At 44.8% G+C, this 19,573-nt stretch overlaps 1 protein-coding gene across 1 annotated transcript in view; it reads right to left on the bottom strand.

Moving 5' to 3' along the window:
- LOC116857273 (protoheme IX farnesyltransferase, mitochondrial) overlaps nt 1-18,395 on the bottom strand; it is a 128,216-nt gene extending 109,821 nt beyond the window's left edge. Inside the window, exons 1-3 of the mRNA XM_032841218.1 lie at nt 18,243-18,395; nt 13,710-13,843; nt 11,213-11,534 (exon numbers count right to left, since the gene is read on the bottom strand). Coding sequence (XP_032697109.1) covers nt 11,213-11,534; nt 13,710-13,843; nt 18,243-18,285 — 499 coding nt within the window. The 5' untranslated portion in view covers nt 18,286-18,395. The remainder of the gene's footprint in view (nt 1-11,212; nt 11,535-13,709; nt 13,844-18,242) is intronic.
- Nucleotides 18,396-19,573: the final 1,178 nt, after the last annotated feature.

Genomic DNA, 19,573 nt, shown 5'->3' with positions numbered 1-19,573 from the left:
TGAGACTAGGAAGAAACATTCCAGCCCACTGAATCCAGTGTCACATGACACCCACTAATACCACACCCTGGCATGGGGGGTATTCTGCAGCTCAGGGGCTCGGCTGAGAGTAAAGGCAGACTACACTCAAAACCAGACTTGGGGAGCAAGATGCTGGCACTGTGATTTCAAAAACACAGGGCCAAACACCTTTCCAGAAAAAGTTCCCTGGCTGGTAGCTAGCTCCCTGTGCATCTCCTCGGGCCACAGGACCTTTACACTGGTCATGTAAAACGGTAACCTCTATCCTCCAACTTAAAAGGCAAGAGGAGTCCAACAATGCCAAATTAAATTGTCAGGTGATGAAGAAAAACCCAACTGTGCATTCCTTCAATTGGTCCATAATGAGCACCTACTATGTGCCTGCCATTGCTCGAGGCACAGAGGCTGGAAGGGTGCAAAGAGACACAGTGCCTGTCCTCCTGGACTTTACACTTTTGGGGGTGTGACCGATGCCGGGAATAGTCATCTTCACTCAGGAATGGATTAAGATGAGGAGAGGGAAAATGGGCTAGTTGGAAGCTTTAAAAAAGGATTCTACAACATAAAAAAAAAAAAAAAGCACAGAAGAAAAAGAGATTACATATATTTCTGAAGAAGAGGCATCACAGAACCAGCAGACCCTAAGCTCCCCCAGAGAATTCTGAGCCAGGAGCGGGGCGTGTGGGGGGGGGGACCCTCACCCCTCTCTGGACACTCGGAGGGGCACATCTGGGGCATAACAGGGACTCCGTGAATAGCAGGAGGACAAAGCAGAAAAAACGAACTCCATGAAATAGAATAAAGGGACTAAGAAAATGATACAGAAACAGACACTGCCATTAGCAGAAGGTTGGAAGTCAGGAGCGGTGATCAAAAGCAGACAGCAGCAAATGCAGTCAGGACTGTACGTAACCCACCTCACGGATCTTTCTGAACGCAGCAGAAACCACAGTGAGGAAAGCAAGTGGGGGACAGAATGAAGCCGCAATTACGCTAGAGAATAAAGTAACTGGTATAAATAGGAAAAACAGAGACAACCTGATCGTCACTTGACTGAAAACCTGAAAAACTCAAGCATCAACTGAAAATATATATTTTTTTACTATTTCAAAATCATCAGTAAAGACAGGTCATCTATTCAAAGAAAACGATAAAACCTGGATAGACAAAGATGTATACCGTAAAGATCTCAATCTGTCCCCAGATTAATCTGTAAATATGCAGAGATTCCAATGAAAAAAACTAACAGAATTTTTTGGGGTTAAGGGGAATGAGGTTTGTCCAGGGACAGAATTTCACAAATTCTTAAATTTGTGAGTCGGACAGTCAACACTGGTTAATGACTTAGTAAAAACCGGGTATCTCCAAATTCTACCGTTGGCTGAAATGCGTTTCCTGTAAGGGAAATATTTAAATGAAAATACAAAAATCACAAAATTAAAAATACAGATTTATACATTCCAGTGCCATTTTTCACCCACCAAATAGGTAGAGTTATTTCTAAATGTGCAGTATTATCTAGCATTTTTGGTGAAGCTGTGGAGAATTGGTTAATCTGGTGATAGCGTAGACTGCTGGGAACGTTTCTCAAGAGAAATCTGTCAGGAAAAATTAAAATTTACAGAGTCTGCATAGCCTTTGATTGAGCAAGGCCCCTGCAGGCACCTACCAGGGGAAAATGGTCATGGGTATCACACCATCTGTAATCACAAAAACTGAAAACAATCTAAGGGGAAAGGGTGGTAAATAAATCATGATACGGCCATGCCAATGGCATGCTATCTACCCATTAAAAACAAAAAGCATAAAAAAAAAAAAAAGGCAAAGCAAAACAAAACCAAAAGTATACTGGGCGCCTGGTGGCTCAGTGGGTTAAGCCTCTGCCTTAAGCTCAGGTCATGATCCCAGGGTCATGGGATCAAGTCCCGCATCGGGCTCCTTGCTCAACTGGGAGCCTGCTTCCCCATGCTTGTGTTCCCTCTCTCACTGTCTCGCTCTCTCTCTCTGTGTCAAATAAATAAATAAAATATTAAAAAAAATAAAAATAAAAAAAAGCAAAAGCACATGTCTAAAGCTCTTTCAGAAATAAATGTGTACAAGGACAGATGTACGATAGTATGAAAAATCATTATTACTAGCAGTAAAAGCCACAGACTACCTAAATGCCAATTAAAAAGGAAATGGTTCAATAAATTCAATGTATCCACACTATGAAGTACAGAGAACTTTAAGAAAAAAAAAGGCAGAAGATTTAACTTTAGGGATAAGGAAGCTTGTCTGTGACACACTATTTAAGGCAGAAACCAAGTAACTGAACAAAATGTGTTTTGTGACCCTGTTTTTATAAAACAAACACATCAGAAACTATATACGCATTAATATAATATATAATGTAGCATAGAGACGATTAACCTTTCTTCAACCTTTACCGTATGCTAGGTTCCGTACTTAATTACTTGCATTATCTCCCATAATCCTGACAACAAACCCATGAGGCAGGATTATCCTATTTTACAGATGAAGAAACTGAGGCTTATAGAAATGAACAAATACGTGTCCATATCACAAAGTCAATAAATGGTAGAGCAGAGACTGCAGCCCAGGCAGCCTCAGTCCAGAGGCTTTGCTGTTTCTACCGAGATGCACAGTGTGCACAAAAGAGGCTCAAACACCGTGTGCAAAACAGTTACCCACACAGGCCAAAGGGGACTTTTTTTTTTTTTTTAATTTATTTGACAGAGATCACAAGTAGGCAGAGAGGCAGGCAGAGAGAGAGAGAGAAAGCAGGCTCCCTGCTGAGCAGAGAACCCGATGCGGGGCTCAATCCCAGGACCCTGGGATCATGACCTGAGCCGAAGGCAGAGGCTTTAACCCTCTGAGCCACCCAGGCACCCCAGGGGACTTTTTTATATTACATATTTTCTTCTTAAGAAAACACTGCTTTCAAAACTTAAAATTAAGTCACCAAAACCAGGGCAAATATACTGACATAAAACATATGCACAGAATAATATCTCACTAAAATTACCAAAAGCATTTACACTGTGGTCTTATATTTGCTTAAGAAGCAAACACGTACGAACAAGACGGATGGAAAAAAAATTATAGAATTTGCCAAAAATCATCCAAGTGCTTATTATTTTGAACATTCTTTTCATTTTTGCTTATCTGTATTTTCCATTTTGTTTCCTAAAAGTAATCAATAAAGATAGTATTGTAACATTTATAAGCATATCATTATTAAGGCAATTTTTTCAAAATATAAATGAAAAGTCAGGAAATCATAATTCTACTCAATCAATATAAAGATTCCTTATATAGTATCTGAGAGCCAAAGATTGCAGCCAGTTGACTTTGACTTTTAAAAACTATACAAGCAATCTAAAATAAAACTGTATCCTCTATTCTTGTGGGCTTTTTTTTTTTCTTTTAATAAAAAGCATTCTAGGCTCTGGGGGAAAAATCTATACATTGACAGACTGTAGTTTGTATCAGTCCCGTCAACAGCATAATCTATTGGTTCTAACAAACAATCCATTTTCATGTTCTGGTCTCAGAAAGCATGTTGTAGCTTTTCAGCACAGATGTTATGTGGGGGGGGAACCCTGCTTTTTATTGGCCCATATTAAGTATAAACTCAGTTGAGTCACCAAAGCCTCTTATGATCCTAACCCAAATAAAATTTCTCCAACCCGGTGTGGTCCTTGCAACAAACTCCAAAAACATATTGTAAATAGCTCAGTTGGCAAGAGAAACTCAAGGGAGATATATTATTGCTTCTTTATAAATTCAGTCTTAATTTCCTTTCATAGAAAAAACAAAAACCTTAAATGGTACAGCACCAGCAAACATTTGGCTCAGATCCTGGCATGAATGTCAGGGCATCTGTCTGCGACGACCCCGCTATCCGACAAATGAAACAGAAGTAGGGTCACTGTACAGCCCTTCACTTATCCTACGGTTAATTATCATCGGTATATTACAGCTATAAACAAAGGGAGGCAAAGAAAGACTAGTTCTATAAAAGTGATCGCTGACTCTCAGATATTCCTGCCCCGGCTATCATTAGCTATAAATGAATTGCCCAAGATGTTAAGAGTCTGAAAGAAATCAATTGATAGATACCAGGGATTTTCTTTAAGAAAAAAAAAATTCCTGCTGACTCCAAGACATGTGTGAATTCAAGTAATAAACTAAATAGGGAGGTAAAAGGTCAAATAAGGGGGTAGGGGTCACCCAAAGGGTGCTGCCTCTTTAAATGGAATAAGCAGAAGGAAACGACTTTAATTCAATTAGCTCATCCAGAAACCTGGGGCATGGAATATATAAAATGATACGAGGGGAAATTTACTGCCCTGGGACTTCTCCCTCTGTGGTTGCAGGGGAGGCTGCTGCTCGCCTTTTCCTCGGTACATCTTGCTTTTGCATCCATGTCTTGTGTGGTCCAGATCCTGCCCAGCCGGCTTCTCCTGCCGCCAGCGGTAGCGAGGGCTGCTCGGGCTCTCACAGGGTGCACGCTCCCCACATCCAGCCAGACCACGGGGTCTGGGACCGGCCCCCTTCCTGCCCAACACCTACTTCACTTGCTTGAAGGGTGGTCCGAGACCACCTGCATCAGATCATCTGGCGTGCTTGTCAGAAATGCAGATCTCTGGGTCCTGTCCCAGACCTACGGGATCGGAATCCCTGGGGACAGCGGCCAGGAAGTGTCGTGCGAACACGTGTGCGGTGTGTGCTCATTAGCACGCAGACGTGTGGGAGCCGATGAGTCAGTGCACACGGACACATGACGTACGGTTAAATGAGCAATTTAATCGCGGCTTTAGATTTCAGTCTCCATGTTTTAAACATCAAACCCTGCATCCGGAATGCCTGTTCTGATATACAACACCGTAAGGTACATGAAAGGAAAAGCAGGACAGCAGCAGTCAGGGTGAAGGAGAGGCAGGTGTGGCCTCCCGCCAAAAAAATGGGTCCTAAACCAATTCCCACACTTTCCTTCTGTGCCCAAAGAAGTAAGGATTCTGAAAATAAACTTTAAGGAATTCTTCTAAATGAATCATTTCAAGTACCTCATTTAAGGCTCTTCTTAAGAAGAGGAAACACTGACAGTTATTTCCTGATTTAGCAGTCAGTCAACACTGACTTCCTAAGGGCCAAATAAGATACTTTCTGGCCAGCCATCTTCGTAGACCTCTAGCATTTAAGTGTTGATCACTTCCTTCAGGAACCGTGTCTTCTCCTCCGGTGTCTGTGACTAAGCCCTTTCCTGTTTCCCTTCCCCTGATCATTTAGTTTCTCACGGGCTCCGTTACACTCTACCCAATCCTTAAAAGGGGATGCACCCCCAAACGACCTTGGTCTTCTGTTCTGGTCACTACACACCGACCCCTGACAATTTTGCTGGCTACCTCCGCTTCATGGCCGAGGGCCATGCTGAAGGCCCAACATCCTATCTGAGCTCCTGTCCTCCATGGCCCACCGCCCACCGAACCTCTCCACCGGGACATGCGGCAGCTGCTCAAAATCCGCAAGACCAAAACTGAGCTCATCTCCGCGCCAAACCTGTTTCTTCCATCGGTGCTCACACTTTTCAGCCTCCCAGTACCACTGATCCACACAAGAAAGCTGGGAGGTTTTCTAGAGCAGGGCTAATCGTCTCACACTCAAATGCCTATGGCAGGAGCGCCTGGTGGCTCAGTGGGTCAAAGCCTCTGCCTTCAGCTCAGTTCGTGATCCCAGGGTCCTGGGATGGAGCCCTACATCGGGCTCTCTGCTCAGCAGGGCACCTGCTTCCTCCTCTGCCTGCTTCTCTGCCTACTTGTGATCTCTATCAAATGAATAAATAAAATCCTTTAAAAAAATGCCTGTGACAGCACCTAGGGAACGAATTTATCTTTTAACAGACAAGTGTACAGGGACGCCTGGGTGGCTCAGGTCATGATCCCAGCGTCCTGGGATTGAGTCCCACATCAGGCTCCCTGCTTGGCAGGGAAACTGCTTCTCCCTCTGCCTCTGCCTGCCACTCTGCCTGCCTGTGCGCGCGCTCTCTCTCTGTCTCTGACAAATAAATAAAATCCTTAAGAAAGAAATAAGAGATAAGTGTACAGCTCTTAACCTATCACCTCTATGTAGTTTAAAACAGCTATCATTAGCTCTAGTTTACAGTGGGTAAACCACAGCACACAGGGTGGCTGTGGTTTTTTCTTTTTTTATGGAACTTACTCAAGGTCACTCAACTAGTAAGAGCCAGGATCTGAATGCAGGGACTCTGGCCCACAGGTCACTACACCGTGTTCTCTCTGAGAGCACTGGCTCAGGTGTGTGAGAATCAGGCGCACGGGGCCCAGAGAACTGGAGAGTGCTTGCTTCGTGGCAGCCAAAACTTTTGTTGCTCTGTGTCCTAACCTTTTATTTCAGGCCTCCCCAGCACTCCCCAAACTCTCCATAAGGTCCTGTTCATTCTGCTTCCTCAATCTCTCTCTGTCCCCTTCTCTCCCTTCTCCTCCTGACCCACCACAGCCTTAGTGAAGGCCAAGTCAGTTCACAGCCGACTGCCACTGGTGTGCTGGTCGTCATGCTTGCCTCTCACTGGCCCGTGCTCGACAGCCGGGCTCAGCAGGTCTCTCCTTCTAAAGGGCCAGGTAGGAACTGTTTCAGGTTTTCCAGGCCATAAGTTTTCTATAAGTTAGTTACTCAGCTCCGCTGATGCAATGTGATGTCAGCGCAGTGTGACATCAGTGTAGAACAAATGGAAATGGCTGTGTTCCAATAAAGCTTTATTTACAAGAACAGGCACCCCTTGCTCAATTAGCCAGTATCACAGATCTCTTAATCAATCCTACTCCTTCCACGGAACTGAATTCGACATGCTCCCCAAACCTTAGAGAATACGACAAAAAATAGAAAAGTACCAGGAAAAAACACGAGTGAATGTTTTTATAACCACAGGGCAGAAAAAAAATCTATCCAATACATAAAAGTTAAATATCTCAGTGGGACAAAATAAAATGGAACAACAAAACATGACAAAAAAATACGAGTAAGAAATGACTGAGAGTATAAGAAACAAAGAAGAGAAAACACAAATGATCAAGATAGAGAAAAAGATGCTAAATCCCATTATGACTTAAAATATGAAACCCAAGAGACATAAAAATCTTTTTCTGTTACCCTAGAGGCAAAACCGGTAAAGACTGCTTATGCACAAGCACCGGATACAGAGGGAATCAGATTCCCACGTGCTGGAAACACCCTGCGTGTTTAGCGGTAGAGGGTGAGGTAAGGAAAAAAAAGGCAGTTCTACTTAATGGAAGGGTATGCAGTGGCAAACACTTTCACTGGAAGTTATGCTGCTAAGAAAGTAGCAAACTGCAGAACTGTGTGTGTGTGTGTGTGTGTGTGTGTGTGTGTAATGATCCTATTTCCATTAAAATGTACAACCATACCTATGGCTCTAGATCTATTTACATACATGTAGAAGAGGCTACATTTCAAGTAGGGGTTTTATCTAGAATGGCTAGAAAGGGTACTTTTTCAGTTTTGGATACATGCTTCTGTATTATTTGAATATTTATCGCCATAAGTTCGTAATACTCGGGTAGTAATTAAAATTTAAATAAATTAAAATAAATTAAATAATTAAAGTGAAAATTAATTAAAATTAAAATTAAAAAATAAATAAATAAATGAGACAGAACACAAAGTGATTGTGTGTTTCTCCAAAGAACCTTCCAGAACTTCCCGTTGCTTGGGCATAAGAGCCAAGCTTCTGAGCATGAAATGCATGCCAGTGTGGCACTATGGCCCTGCTGAACTTTCAGACTCCCAGTGACCGTCTCCTCTGTCTCACGCGCAGGTCCTGCTGCATTCCTCTTGGTATCCACAGCTTCCAGAATATGCCAGGATGCATTCAGCTTCTTTGCCTTTGCAAAGCCTCCTCCCTCTGCTTACATACAATCCTTGCCCTCTGTACCTAGTAAGCACTCATTCACCTCAACCCCCTTAACAGGCAGAAACAACACTCCCTTCTCTGGGTCCCCACTCTGCCCTACGATGCAGCTGCTACAACACTCAGAACACCGACTGCCCTAAGCAAGTAAAGATAAGAGTAACAGTGTTAATAATAGTTAATTTAGCATCTACAAGGTGCTGGGCACCTGAAGGTCTCACACGCATTATCTCGTTTAATCCTTAAGATAAGGCTACAGGAAAAAAAAAAAAGATAAGGCTACAGGAGTACTGTTATCTCTACCTTACAGATAAACTACTGCACTCGAGGTTAACGACCCAAGGTCACGAAGGTTACTAGAAGTTCTGGGTTTGAAACCCAGAGGCATCTGACTGCAGTTGTTTTATCCGTATATATCTGCATGCCTACAAAACTCCCCCCACCATATGATTAGCTTCTTCTTGAGGACAGAAATCCTGCTGTCTCCGTATCACAAGCATCTCGCACAAAGGTACTGGCGGACACACAACAAATACTGAAGGGAGACCAACTCCTAGTATCATCGAGTTCCGCCCACTACACAACGCAGGGATTGATCCCTTCCCTCAAAGATAATCGGCTTCTACCTGGATGGTTCTAACGGACAGGGACCACGGCCTCACACGGCAGCCCATTTCCCCTCCCATCCGATCGTTCTCCTGAGAGCTCTCCTTCGTGCTGCTGAAATGCAATCTCCTTGTTCTGCCCTCCCGACGGTACATCAGCAGCACGGTTCCTTTGAATCGCAGGAGCTGTTGCTACTCGAACACGGCCAGTCTCCCTTCTCTCGTCTTCCTTCTCCCTCCTCCCTTCTCTCTCCCAAGCCAAACAATCTCGTTCCCCAAGGGACAGGGTTTCCATATCCCCTCTTCCTTGCAGTTGTCCTGCTCTGGACGACTTCAATTTCTCATGTTCCCTCTAACGGCAAGTCCTTCCAAGTGAGAAGCACTTGGACTCAGAGACTACAAGTACTCAACACGGAGATGGCAAGACTTTTTGGCCTCGAACAACTTAGGGAATATACATTACATAGACAAGCATACATTTACCTGTAATTATTTGGAAACTAACCTTTGAGGTGCTCCTTGTGTCAGGCCTGCTATTGGGTACTTTGAATGCATTATGCGATTTAACGCTTCGAGGATTTATTATTATTCCTACTCTACAGGTGAGAGAGTTGTCTCAACAAGGCTGAGAAGCTGCCCAAGGGCTCGCTTGACTAGTAAATGTCCTAGCCGGGATCTGAACTCAAGTGTGCTGGGCCTCAAAGTCAGATTCCAAGTTTTGAGAAGGAAGAGTCGGGCCAAGAGCAGACAAGAGAAGGCTTAACGGAGAAGTCTTGAAAGGCTCTAAATGGATGTAAGAGGGGCAGACCAGTCTCCCATGGAGGCAGGAGGAATGGGTATGATGGGTGGAAGGCCTAGCCTAACTGGCAAGGTTAGGTGGGAGGAGGAGTCTGTTTATGGGGAAGAGTTTGATCATTCCCGATCATAGCTTTTCTCTAAAGCCGGGCAGAGTTGTGTCAGGAAGCAATACAGAAGGACTGCAGACTCTTGAGTAGGTAAGGAATACGTAAAAGCAATGTTTTTGGGAAGTTGGTCCAGCAGGAGAGAGTCGGAGACAACCGGCTGCAGTGACCAGAGGCCACTGGACCTGAGCTAGGACGGCAGCTTCAGTAACGGGGATGAGTCATCTCATGGGCGTTACAAGGCACACCAATGCTAACAGTGGGACGTTGGACTAGAGATGAAGGGAGACTGGAGAGCCAAGAATAAAGAATGAGGCTAAGGTCTCCCATCTCGGGGAAGCAAAGAATGCTGGTATTACCGCCAGGAATGGGGCGGTGAGGGAGAAGCCGTCTGCGAAGCGAGAGCGGGATGCGGACCTGAACACACGTTCAATGATGTGCACACGAAGCAAGAAGCTCCTGCTGTCGACAGAGCCTACTTCTGCTGCCTTCAGACTGAGGGGACTCATTTTTGGGGTGACATCCTTACGATGACATCTGCCATCATTCTTACCACGGCAGCAACATCACACGCCATTTGTATAAATGACAAAAGATAACTTTTCATTGAAAGGTGGTGATTCCTTCCTCGGCTGCCACAAAGCACGGAGGCCTGTTTTCAAGGAGGCACCTGGAATTAGCCTTACCGTTCTGGAGTTACACAAGGTAAGTCTTACTATGTTCTTCTATCTGGCAAACTTTCTATGCCTGTTTTCCATCCCCGACTCCCACAAAAAAAAAAAAAAAAGATTTTAAGTGGCTTTGGTCCCTGAGGAAAGAAGTTACCTGATATACTTCAAGGCTCAACTCTCTGGAAAAACACACACACACCACTCTTTCCCTGGTCTTCTCTACTCTCCAAAGTCTCTCCGTCTTATCTGTTCATTTTGCCATGTTGACTCAGTGACACTGCTTTCCACTTCTTTCCTCAAAGAGCGCCTGGTTTAGCTTTTTATTCCCCCTCCGTATTTTTTCTCTCTACTCTCGTCCAACAAGAAAAGGAGAGGCGGGGTCCTCAAGCTGCAAAATGTCCCAGGATGTACCTTCAGAACAAAGTTAGCCCAGAATAAGCTACTTCTAAGTTTAGCTCTGAGACAGGCTGATGACCATAAAGCTTTGCCTAACTCACAGATGCTATGACAACCGAATGACGTTGTTACGGCTTAATACCTAATGCGTACAATAAAATTTGGTACAGTTCGCTGGCCTGAGGCCACACAATCTGGTTCCAGAAATACACTCTAGTCTCGGCATGCCTGGGACAATCCCAGAGGCCCTACGAGAAGCAAAACCCAGTGGAGTGCTCGGAGTCCCCGTGGCCACAGGCGTGCAGGCCTTTTTGTTTTCAGAACTCAAAACAGGACTCATTACCCCACTGCCATCTTTAAAGGAGAGTAGGCCTAAGAACACAAAAGACAAGGAAATAAGCAGGATAGGCACTCCACTTTAACTGCAAATAAAAAAGACTAGTTTTAGTACAATGTGTTTACTTCAAAACTATTACAGCTCTGTGTAAACAGAATTTGGAAAAGCTGATTTTGAATCCCAAGTAAATCGAAGAGAAATAAAAAAACACTAATAGAAGATGGGTAGTCTCAAGATACTCCTTTTGGTGCAGTAACAAAATCAGCATTTCGTTTAACTAAAAATAAAGTTTCGAGTAAGAACCTGACTGCAGCAGAAAAACAAGGTACCTGTGAGTTTGATTTTGGACAGCCGCGCCAAAATTCCTGGCAAATCGTCCAGATGCAACTTCATCTCTTTCCAGTGCTTTTCGTCCTTTGTCTCTGTCCCCGCATCTAGCGAGCCTTCAACTACGGAGGCCGATTCCAGTTCGAGCAATTCTTTGTCACCTGATTTTCTGGATAAAGGTAGGCTGGGGGGCGGAAGAGGTCTCATTGCACAGATTTCTGCTTTGGCCTGACCCAAAGGTGTTTTCTCAAGGAGAGGAGATGCCACGGGTTCTGGCTTCCGTTTTACTTGCTGGTTGAGGCTTCTGTTCAGTTGTGTGACATACTAAATAAGGAAAGTACGTGTTACTGTAAACCCAAGGCCCCAAATGCTCTTATACCATTGTTGAGCTACGCCTCCTATCAGTCTGTTACAATAGTGGATCCCCTATACCTTTAGTAAATACATGCTGAATTAACGAATATTTGAGTGTTTGTTACATGGAAACAACTACACTAAGAGGTACAGTGGACCTAACTGACACCTCGGTGATGGTTCTTAATTCTATGGTTTAGAAAATCCTGGACATATAAGTTCCTTGAAAGAAAAATAAATTTCGTATTCCCTCCAACACGATCCCCAAAAGGTACCAAATACGTTGGAAAAAAGGAAGTTCTCCCAAGTCAACCTGGTGACTTTCCACGCTTCTAGGCAAATAGTGCAGAGAAGGGCATGGCGGTAGGGAACACTTTAGGGCTCAGTGAAAGGAAAGCACTGTGTCTGTGGAAAGAACGTTGAGCTTTACCGTCTGACAGCCTCTACGGTTTGCCAGCAAGGAGCAGTAACTATTACTAACCTAGTGAGGCACTGTTTAGTTTTACATAATATCGGTCTTCATAGTCTATAAAGTATATATCTTATCTGTGCTTCTTAAAAAGTCTATTTAGGAAGTCGGATCATTATCAGTATCTCCTTCTTTAGCTTATAGAAGAGAAAACCAAGGCTCAGAAATAAAGCGACAGAGTCAACAACCAGTTAGTTGTAACTAACAAGAGTCAACAACCAGGGGCGCCTGGGTGGCTCAGTGGGTTAAAGCCTCTGCCTTCGGCTCAGGGCTTGATCCCAGGACCTTGGGATTCCAGGGTCCTGGGATCAAGCCCCACATCGGGCTCTCTGCTCAGCGGGGAGCCTGCTTCCTCCTCCTCTCTCTCTCTCTCTACCTGCCTCTCCGCCTACTTGTGATCTCTGTCAAATTAAAAAAAAAAAAAAGAGTCAATAACTAGTTAGTTGTAAGTGGCCCTGGTTCTTGGAACCACCTACTCTGATAACCAGTTAAGAGACTTTTCTGTTATATCGCAAAGACTTGAAATTATATACACTAGTCCTAGAAAGGAATTAAGAACTCATGAAGGAACTCAGAATTCTGCGTACGTAAGAAAGGCATTATACATCCTTGTATACATCCTTGAGTTTCTCTTCTAAATACTCACTATTCTTGATCCCCAACTTAAGAAATCTGAACATTCCTAGAAATGTAAATCCCTTATCAAAATAATGAGCTTCAGGGGCACCTGGGTGGCTCAGTGGGTGAAAGCCTCTACCTTCGGCTCCAGTCATGATCCCAGGGTCCTGGGATCGAGCCCTGCATTGGGCTCTCTGGTCTGAGGACAGCCTGCTTCCTCCTCTCTCTCTGCCTACCTCTCTGCCTACTTGTGATTTCTGTCAAATAAATAAATAAAATCTTAAAAAAAAAAAAATGAGCTTCATTAAGATTTTAAGTTAATTTTATATTTACATTAGAGTAGGCATTCTAAGTTAAAAAAGAGAAGCATCAAATCAGATTTGAGATTGTGAACTTGCTAACGGTTCATGCTTGCATCAATTACGAGTTTTTAGTTAATATTTCTCCATTCTATACTTTTCTATTTAATGGCAAATGTCCTCACTGGTAATTAAGAATAAGCTACCATGTCGCCCACAGGATCATGAAGCCAACCTAGAGGGCCAGGACGTAGGAGTAATGCCCACTATAAAATACCTAGCAAATTCTAAAATCTCAATTTGCTTGAGTCTACTCAGAGGTGCATGCATTTAAAAGACTTTCAGATGCACTGCTGATGTAGGAAAACAGGAAGGTCACCCTATTAAACAAATTATTTCTGTATCATTGATATATTCACAGAACTTTAAAGAATTTAAAGAGATGTATGATAATGGTTCAGCTTTTCCTAATTTTCTCCTAGGTGAAATATGCCAGAAGTTTTCAATCTTTCTCCAAACTTAATCAGTAAGTTCAAGATCATACTTTTAACCTCAAATGCCAGGACTACTCTGGTTTCAGTTAAGGATAATCAAAACAAGGAATTAAAGTTTTGGAAAAACTCAAGAGGACACGATATAAAAGTCTTTTCCAAGCGGTACTTCTTACAACTCTTCTTTTCACAGGAATTTCTCAAATTCCCTCACACAAAGAAAGGAAAGGCAGACAGCGGCAGAGAGGGGATGGTCTTCCGAACATACCATGCGCCTGAGGAAGGTCAAGTGCTGAAATGTAATCCACTGCTTACTGACGCTCCTGAAAAGATGCACGAATGTGTGAGGGGATTCCTGCATCGCTCTTCTCTCTAGATACCGGACACATCCTCCTACCCGACCTGTAATAGAGAACAGGGGAAGACAAGGCTCATAGGATTAGTGCTTCTCACCAAATGCTGACTGCGCCTACCGAGAAGCAAAGCCGGCCACCACTGTAAGCACGTGCGATGGGTCAGACCTCTGATCGGATTCGTGAATCACCGCCACGTATCAGCTTGATTTACTAAATGGAATTCTTCCACAGGGATGGGGCAATTTTTCATTTCAGGATCATTATGCTTTTATTATATGAAATGCTGAGATGACCACACTGTAGATCTTTTTGAGGAAAATATAAGACAATCAGTTCAATCACTTTTAAAGATAGCGGAAAATGAGAAACACAGGTTTTCTCAGTAAGAGACAGTAAACTGGAAAATACATTTCAGATGAATGCTGGGGCCATGCTGGGTAAGACAACTAACCAAAAGGGAGGGGAGAGCGTCCTCAGTGAAGTTTGGGTCTATCAATCTAGGCAGGAAGAAGCCTATAGAGCTGAATCTGCCTTTTAATCAAACCAAACCTCTCAAATGTAACAACCCAATGCTTCTGTGTCAGGCCATGTAAGTGATGGTCCCATGGCTTCCATGACCCAAAATCTTTCTCGTTCTCCGCCACCTTCATGCCTCTCCTCTTGCTGTGTCTAGCCACTTTAAGACAATCATGTCCCACTGCATACTGTCCCCAAGGAAATGCAATTATGGGGGTAATTTCTAAGCTTTGACTCATTTCCAGGGTCATCATGCCTGCTTCCAATTGCTCTCCCAGTACCTCCACAAGGATGGGTTGTGATAGGTGGGTCTTCTGTGGGAAGCCCAGGATAGACATTACTCACCCGCACATGGACCTATAACTCATTACTCTCCACTCAGCACACCACACATTTCACAATTTGTTCGTCTTTGCTGATGCTTCTCTGGCCAGCTGTGTCTTGTCTCCACTCTCTGCCTGTCAAATTTTCAAAGTCTCTTTTCAACTACTCTACCACTTTATACTCTTTTTTATGGCACTTCTTCTTGTCAATTGTTTCCATCACCACAGTTTTGGGTACCTTGATGGCAGTAATTCTCCTTTTCTCACCTCTGCTACAACAGCTGGCAGAGCACTTTCTCTGCAACAGTGAGCTCATGTTTGATGACTGGATTTTCTACATAATTTACTTGGAAGGATCACTGCCCCTCTGGATACATGGCGATTATCTTAGACCAGAGTAACTCACTTCCTCACTGGAGTCATACTCTCCAACCTCAGTTAATTACGAAATGCTTGTTTTCCATATATATGAATATGCGTTGCCTGTATATGCTTACAGGTAGGAACAGCAGCTCTGAAATCAGTCCTCTGAAATTTCCTTTCAAATGAATCCTGATATGCAAGGGTTTGCTTGTTTTGTTCGACAGTGTACAATTTTCTTCTTTTGTCTTGACATTATTCTTTGGGAAGACAGGATTTTAATAATAAAAGATCATGCGGGGGGGGGGGCTGGGTGGCTCAGTTGGTTAAGGATCTACCTTTGGCTCAGGTTATGATCCCGGGGTCCTGGGATGGAGCCCCCCCCAACCCCTTCAGGCTACCTACTCAGTGGGGAGCCTGCTTCTCCCTCTCCCTCTCCTTCTGTCCCTTCCCCTGCTCATGTGCATGCATGTACTCTCTTTTTCTCTCAAATAAATAAAATAAAAATATAAAGATAAGAGATTATATAAAAAAACATCAAAGTTTTATTATTTGGGCCTTAATTTCAAGACCAGTTCCGAGGTCATTTAGTCCAATGAGAAATACAAGTTGCTGGGAGAGCAGAACCATGTTGGAAAATATCTCTCAAGGTTAAGTGGGTCAAAATGAGATTTTACAGAATAGTAGTTAAGGAAAAAGAAAAAAAAAACAGCTGGAAACTACACTTTTAAATGATGAAAATACTTCATTCAGTCAAAACATGTTCCATTTCCATGAATCAGTGCTTAGAAACTGAAAGACATTTCAGCCCTGTGTAAACAAATATAGGTTTGAAGATACCCAGAGCTTACAAGAGTTAACATTAAAAACCTGGAAACGTGACCATATCCACCATTCAGCACCACACTGAGTCACAACGGTAGAGCTTTGTAAATGTGATGCACAGACGTGTAACTGTAGGTCCTGAATTTCTCTTAATGGCAATAAAATACTTTGAATTTTTAGAAGCAAAAGCAGCACAACTGCTAGACACCTGATACAGTCACACGTTGCCTTTCTGCCACCCCTTCCCGCCATGGTGCTTCCATATCAGACTCCTGTAATGATCTTTCAAGTGGATCCTAGCAGTTTGTACAGGCCACTTACTAGCAGATTTTTTGGGAAACTGTGTTCATGGTTTCAGGAAGCTTCGTACCAGCATTGAAAAAGACTGATCCAGCACCAAATCACGTAAAGTCAACTTACTAGAACTGGGGAACTCTGAGCAGTGAAGTGAGACTGTTCTTCTAGGAAGCTACAAGTACAGGACTGAAAGGCAGAGGAATGCACACTGGAAAAACCTCCCAATAGAGGTAACAATTCAAGCGCTAAGAAAGGGATGAGCTCCCTGAGAATCAGTGCCTAGGGTCATGATCAAAGCACACTCACAGTCAGGAATGACAGAAAAAGGAATCACAGACCTTTTTTTAAAAAAAACTTTTCATTATGAAAAATTTCAGTCACAGACCCAGCTTCAACAATTATTAAAACCATGGCCACTCTTGTTTCATCTCTACTCCCTCCCGCTTCCCACTCTCCTCCCCTCTTTTTGAACCAGAAAGGACCTTTGAGATCATCTCGTTCAACTGCCTCATTTTATAGATGAATAAACTCAATTCCAGCAAACACAAATGATATGGCCTGAGATTACACAGCCAAAACAGGCCCATAAAATAACAACATGATAAGAGAAAAGGAAGAAAGGAGTTTCAGAGTCACTGTGATCAGCAGTGCTCTGTGCTGCAAACAGCGTGTGACAGGTGAGGCCTAAAACCCGGATTTGAGGGGCGCCTGCGTGGCTCAGCGGGTTAAAGCCTCTGCTTTCGGCTTAGGTCATGATCTCAGGGTACTGGGATTGAGCCCCGCATCGGGCTCTCTGCTTAGCAGGGAGCCTGCTTCCTCCTCTCTCTCTGCCTGCCTCTCTGCCTGCTTGTGATCTCTGTCTGTCAAATAAATAAAATCTTAAAAAAACAAAAAACAGGATTTGACCAGAGGAGTCCCTGGCTTCTCCTACCCATCTCCATCACAGACCAGGAGCAACACATTCCTCTCACAGCCACTTGTTATCATCAAAACTACTGGCGGCAAAACAATCCCCAACCTCCTCTTTAACATTTCTTTAATTAATCTCTCTAATGAATGGACAAATACGATTAATGGACAATTACTGAGAGTCGACAGTATAAACCAGGTACTGTTTTGGGCCGTGGGGGCACAGAGACCAACCCGAGAGGAACTGTCCCCAACCTTCACAGGGTTTTTACATTCTAGTTGGGAGAAACACATAATAAACCTATATATAAATAAACAATTACAATGGCACCTAGGTGGCTCGGGTCATGATTTCTGGGGTCCTGGGATGGAGCCCCGCTTGGGGAAATCCCTGCTCAGCGGGGAGCCTGCTTCTCCCTCTCCCTTTGTCCCCACCCCCCCACCATGCTCTAAGAAATAAAATCTTAGAAAAAAAATTACAGACTATGTTAACCATGGGGAAAGAAGTAAGAGTGACGTGAGAAAAGAGGGGCTCTACCTTAAATAGGGTGGTCAGGGTAAGCATCTCTGAAAAGGTGCCACTTGAGCTGAGACCAAGTCACGGAAGCACCTACCATACTGAACATGTGGTCGTTACAGGTCCTTCAAGTGGAAGGATGATACCAGGGCCCACGCTCATGGTAGAAACCCAAAACTCTGAGAAGGACTGTAGCCCACTATCTACAGTTGTCATCCTCTGTATCATTTTATCTTTATCGTGACAACTTCATCCTTGTCAGCACAACCCCGCTGTATTGGAACAAGGCTTCTGAGTGAGGGCAAAGCGCTCGCCAGTCCTTAGAAGGGAGCTTACAAGTAACTTATACCTGTAACGAGGAACTGAGACTCTGACAAACCAAGAGATTCGTGGGGCCCCAAGCTTCTATTCCATCCTCTCCACCAGCTTCCACTCGAAAAACCGAAAGCAGCCCCGGACACCACCCCTCCGGGGGAAGGGGACGGAGGCTGTGAGGACCACCAGGACCACAGTGCAAGACTAGTCCCTAGCTCCACAGTGTCTTCACTTCAGCCTGCTCCAGAGGTCACTTCCCCCCACCGGTGCCCAGCCGACCTCGCCAAGGGCTTCCAAGGTTGCAGCCAGCCGGAACCACGGCGTTGCACGTGGCCACAGGATGAGAATTTTCCCAAAGTCGTGCCCAAGGACGGGTGCCGTACCTGTCAGGAGGCGTGAGGAAAGAGTGTGCGGGGATGCGGCCATAACGGAACAGTCCGGCCGCTCCCCGGGATCCCCGTGTCCTCCTCTCGCCTCACCGCCTGCTGGGGGCCGCCATCTTCCTTCCCCGCCCCCCGTGGGAACGGGGCCGCTTCCTGTGCGTCACTTCCGGCGGGCGAGACGCGGAAGGAAAGGGCTGCGGCTGGCGGTGTTCGCCCCTGGGCGGGCGGGAGAGTGCCGGGCTGGAGGTTGGAGGCCTGAGGTTCCCTCTAGAATCGCGAAGAGCACGGTGTGGCTGAGTCTCCCGGAAAAGAGGCCGCGCCTCCGTTCCCAGAGGTTTCCGGGGCAGGGCTGGACTGCGGTCCCCGCGCGCTGCCATTTCAAGTCACGTTTGGGATGCTTCTTGCACACGGGATCGTCGAGAGAAAGCGGGTCTTGGGACTCTGCCTCCTCCCTCCAGTCTGATCAGTGGCAGTTTTACTCTGTTGGCTGTCAAGTGGGAGGACCGGTAGACTCGGGGTTTCTTGTCCCCGAGCCCCCTCCCCGGGGTGTGGAGTCATCAAGAGTATCTCAGGATGTAGCAGGTGCGTGTGGTGGTCGGTTTCGGGGTCTGGTGAGAGGGTCGTAGTCGAGTCCTCCCTTCACCTCTGGCCTTGGGACCTGTTTGAGCAAATTCCGTAAGCCCCTCGAACTTCATTATCTAGCTGTACAACGGGGGTGATAACATCTATTTTAGAAGATGGGTGGGGTGAATTAAATAATGTCTCTCTAATGGGTAGCCAGGCACTGCTATGTATAGGCTCTGATAAACGATCATTAGCGTTGTGACCACGAGAGCAGATCTCAGAAGCCTTTCTTTCCAGTTTTTTTTTTTTTTAAGGTAGGAGTTTCTCAGGTAAAAGGACACTGAAGAAAAAAGATTGAGCTTTTGGAAAAGAGGAGAGAAATAGGGAATTGCATTCTTTTTTTTAAGATTTTATTTATTTATTTGACAGAGTAATCACAAGCAGGCAGAGAGAAGCAGGCAGAGCGAGAGGAAGGGAAGCAGGCTCCCTGCTGAGCAGAGAGCCAGACTTGGGGCTCCATCCCAGGACCCTGGGATCATGACCTGAGCCGAAGGCAGAGGCTTTAACCCACTGAGCCACCCAGGCGCCCCAGGGAATTGCATTCTATATGTGCGATTCTGTCTTCATGGATAAGGTGATAGCCGTTTTGGTTCTTCTTAGCTAACATTGCTAGACTCTGGATAGTAAGAGGCCCGGGATCTGTGGGAGCTCCCAGTAGGGGAGTGGGGGCTGGGAGAGGTTCGGTTAATAGAGTCAGCATGATGGGG

The sequence above is a fragment of the Lontra canadensis genome, unplaced genomic scaffold (assembly GCF_010015895.1).
Source record: "Lontra canadensis isolate GAN:19392208 unplaced genomic scaffold, GSC_riverotter_1.0 scaffold122, whole genome shotgun sequence".
NCBI classification, from domain to species: Eukaryota; Metazoa; Chordata; class Mammalia; order Carnivora; family Mustelidae; genus Lontra; species Lontra canadensis.
This window is presented reverse-complemented; position numbering and strand designations above follow the sequence as displayed.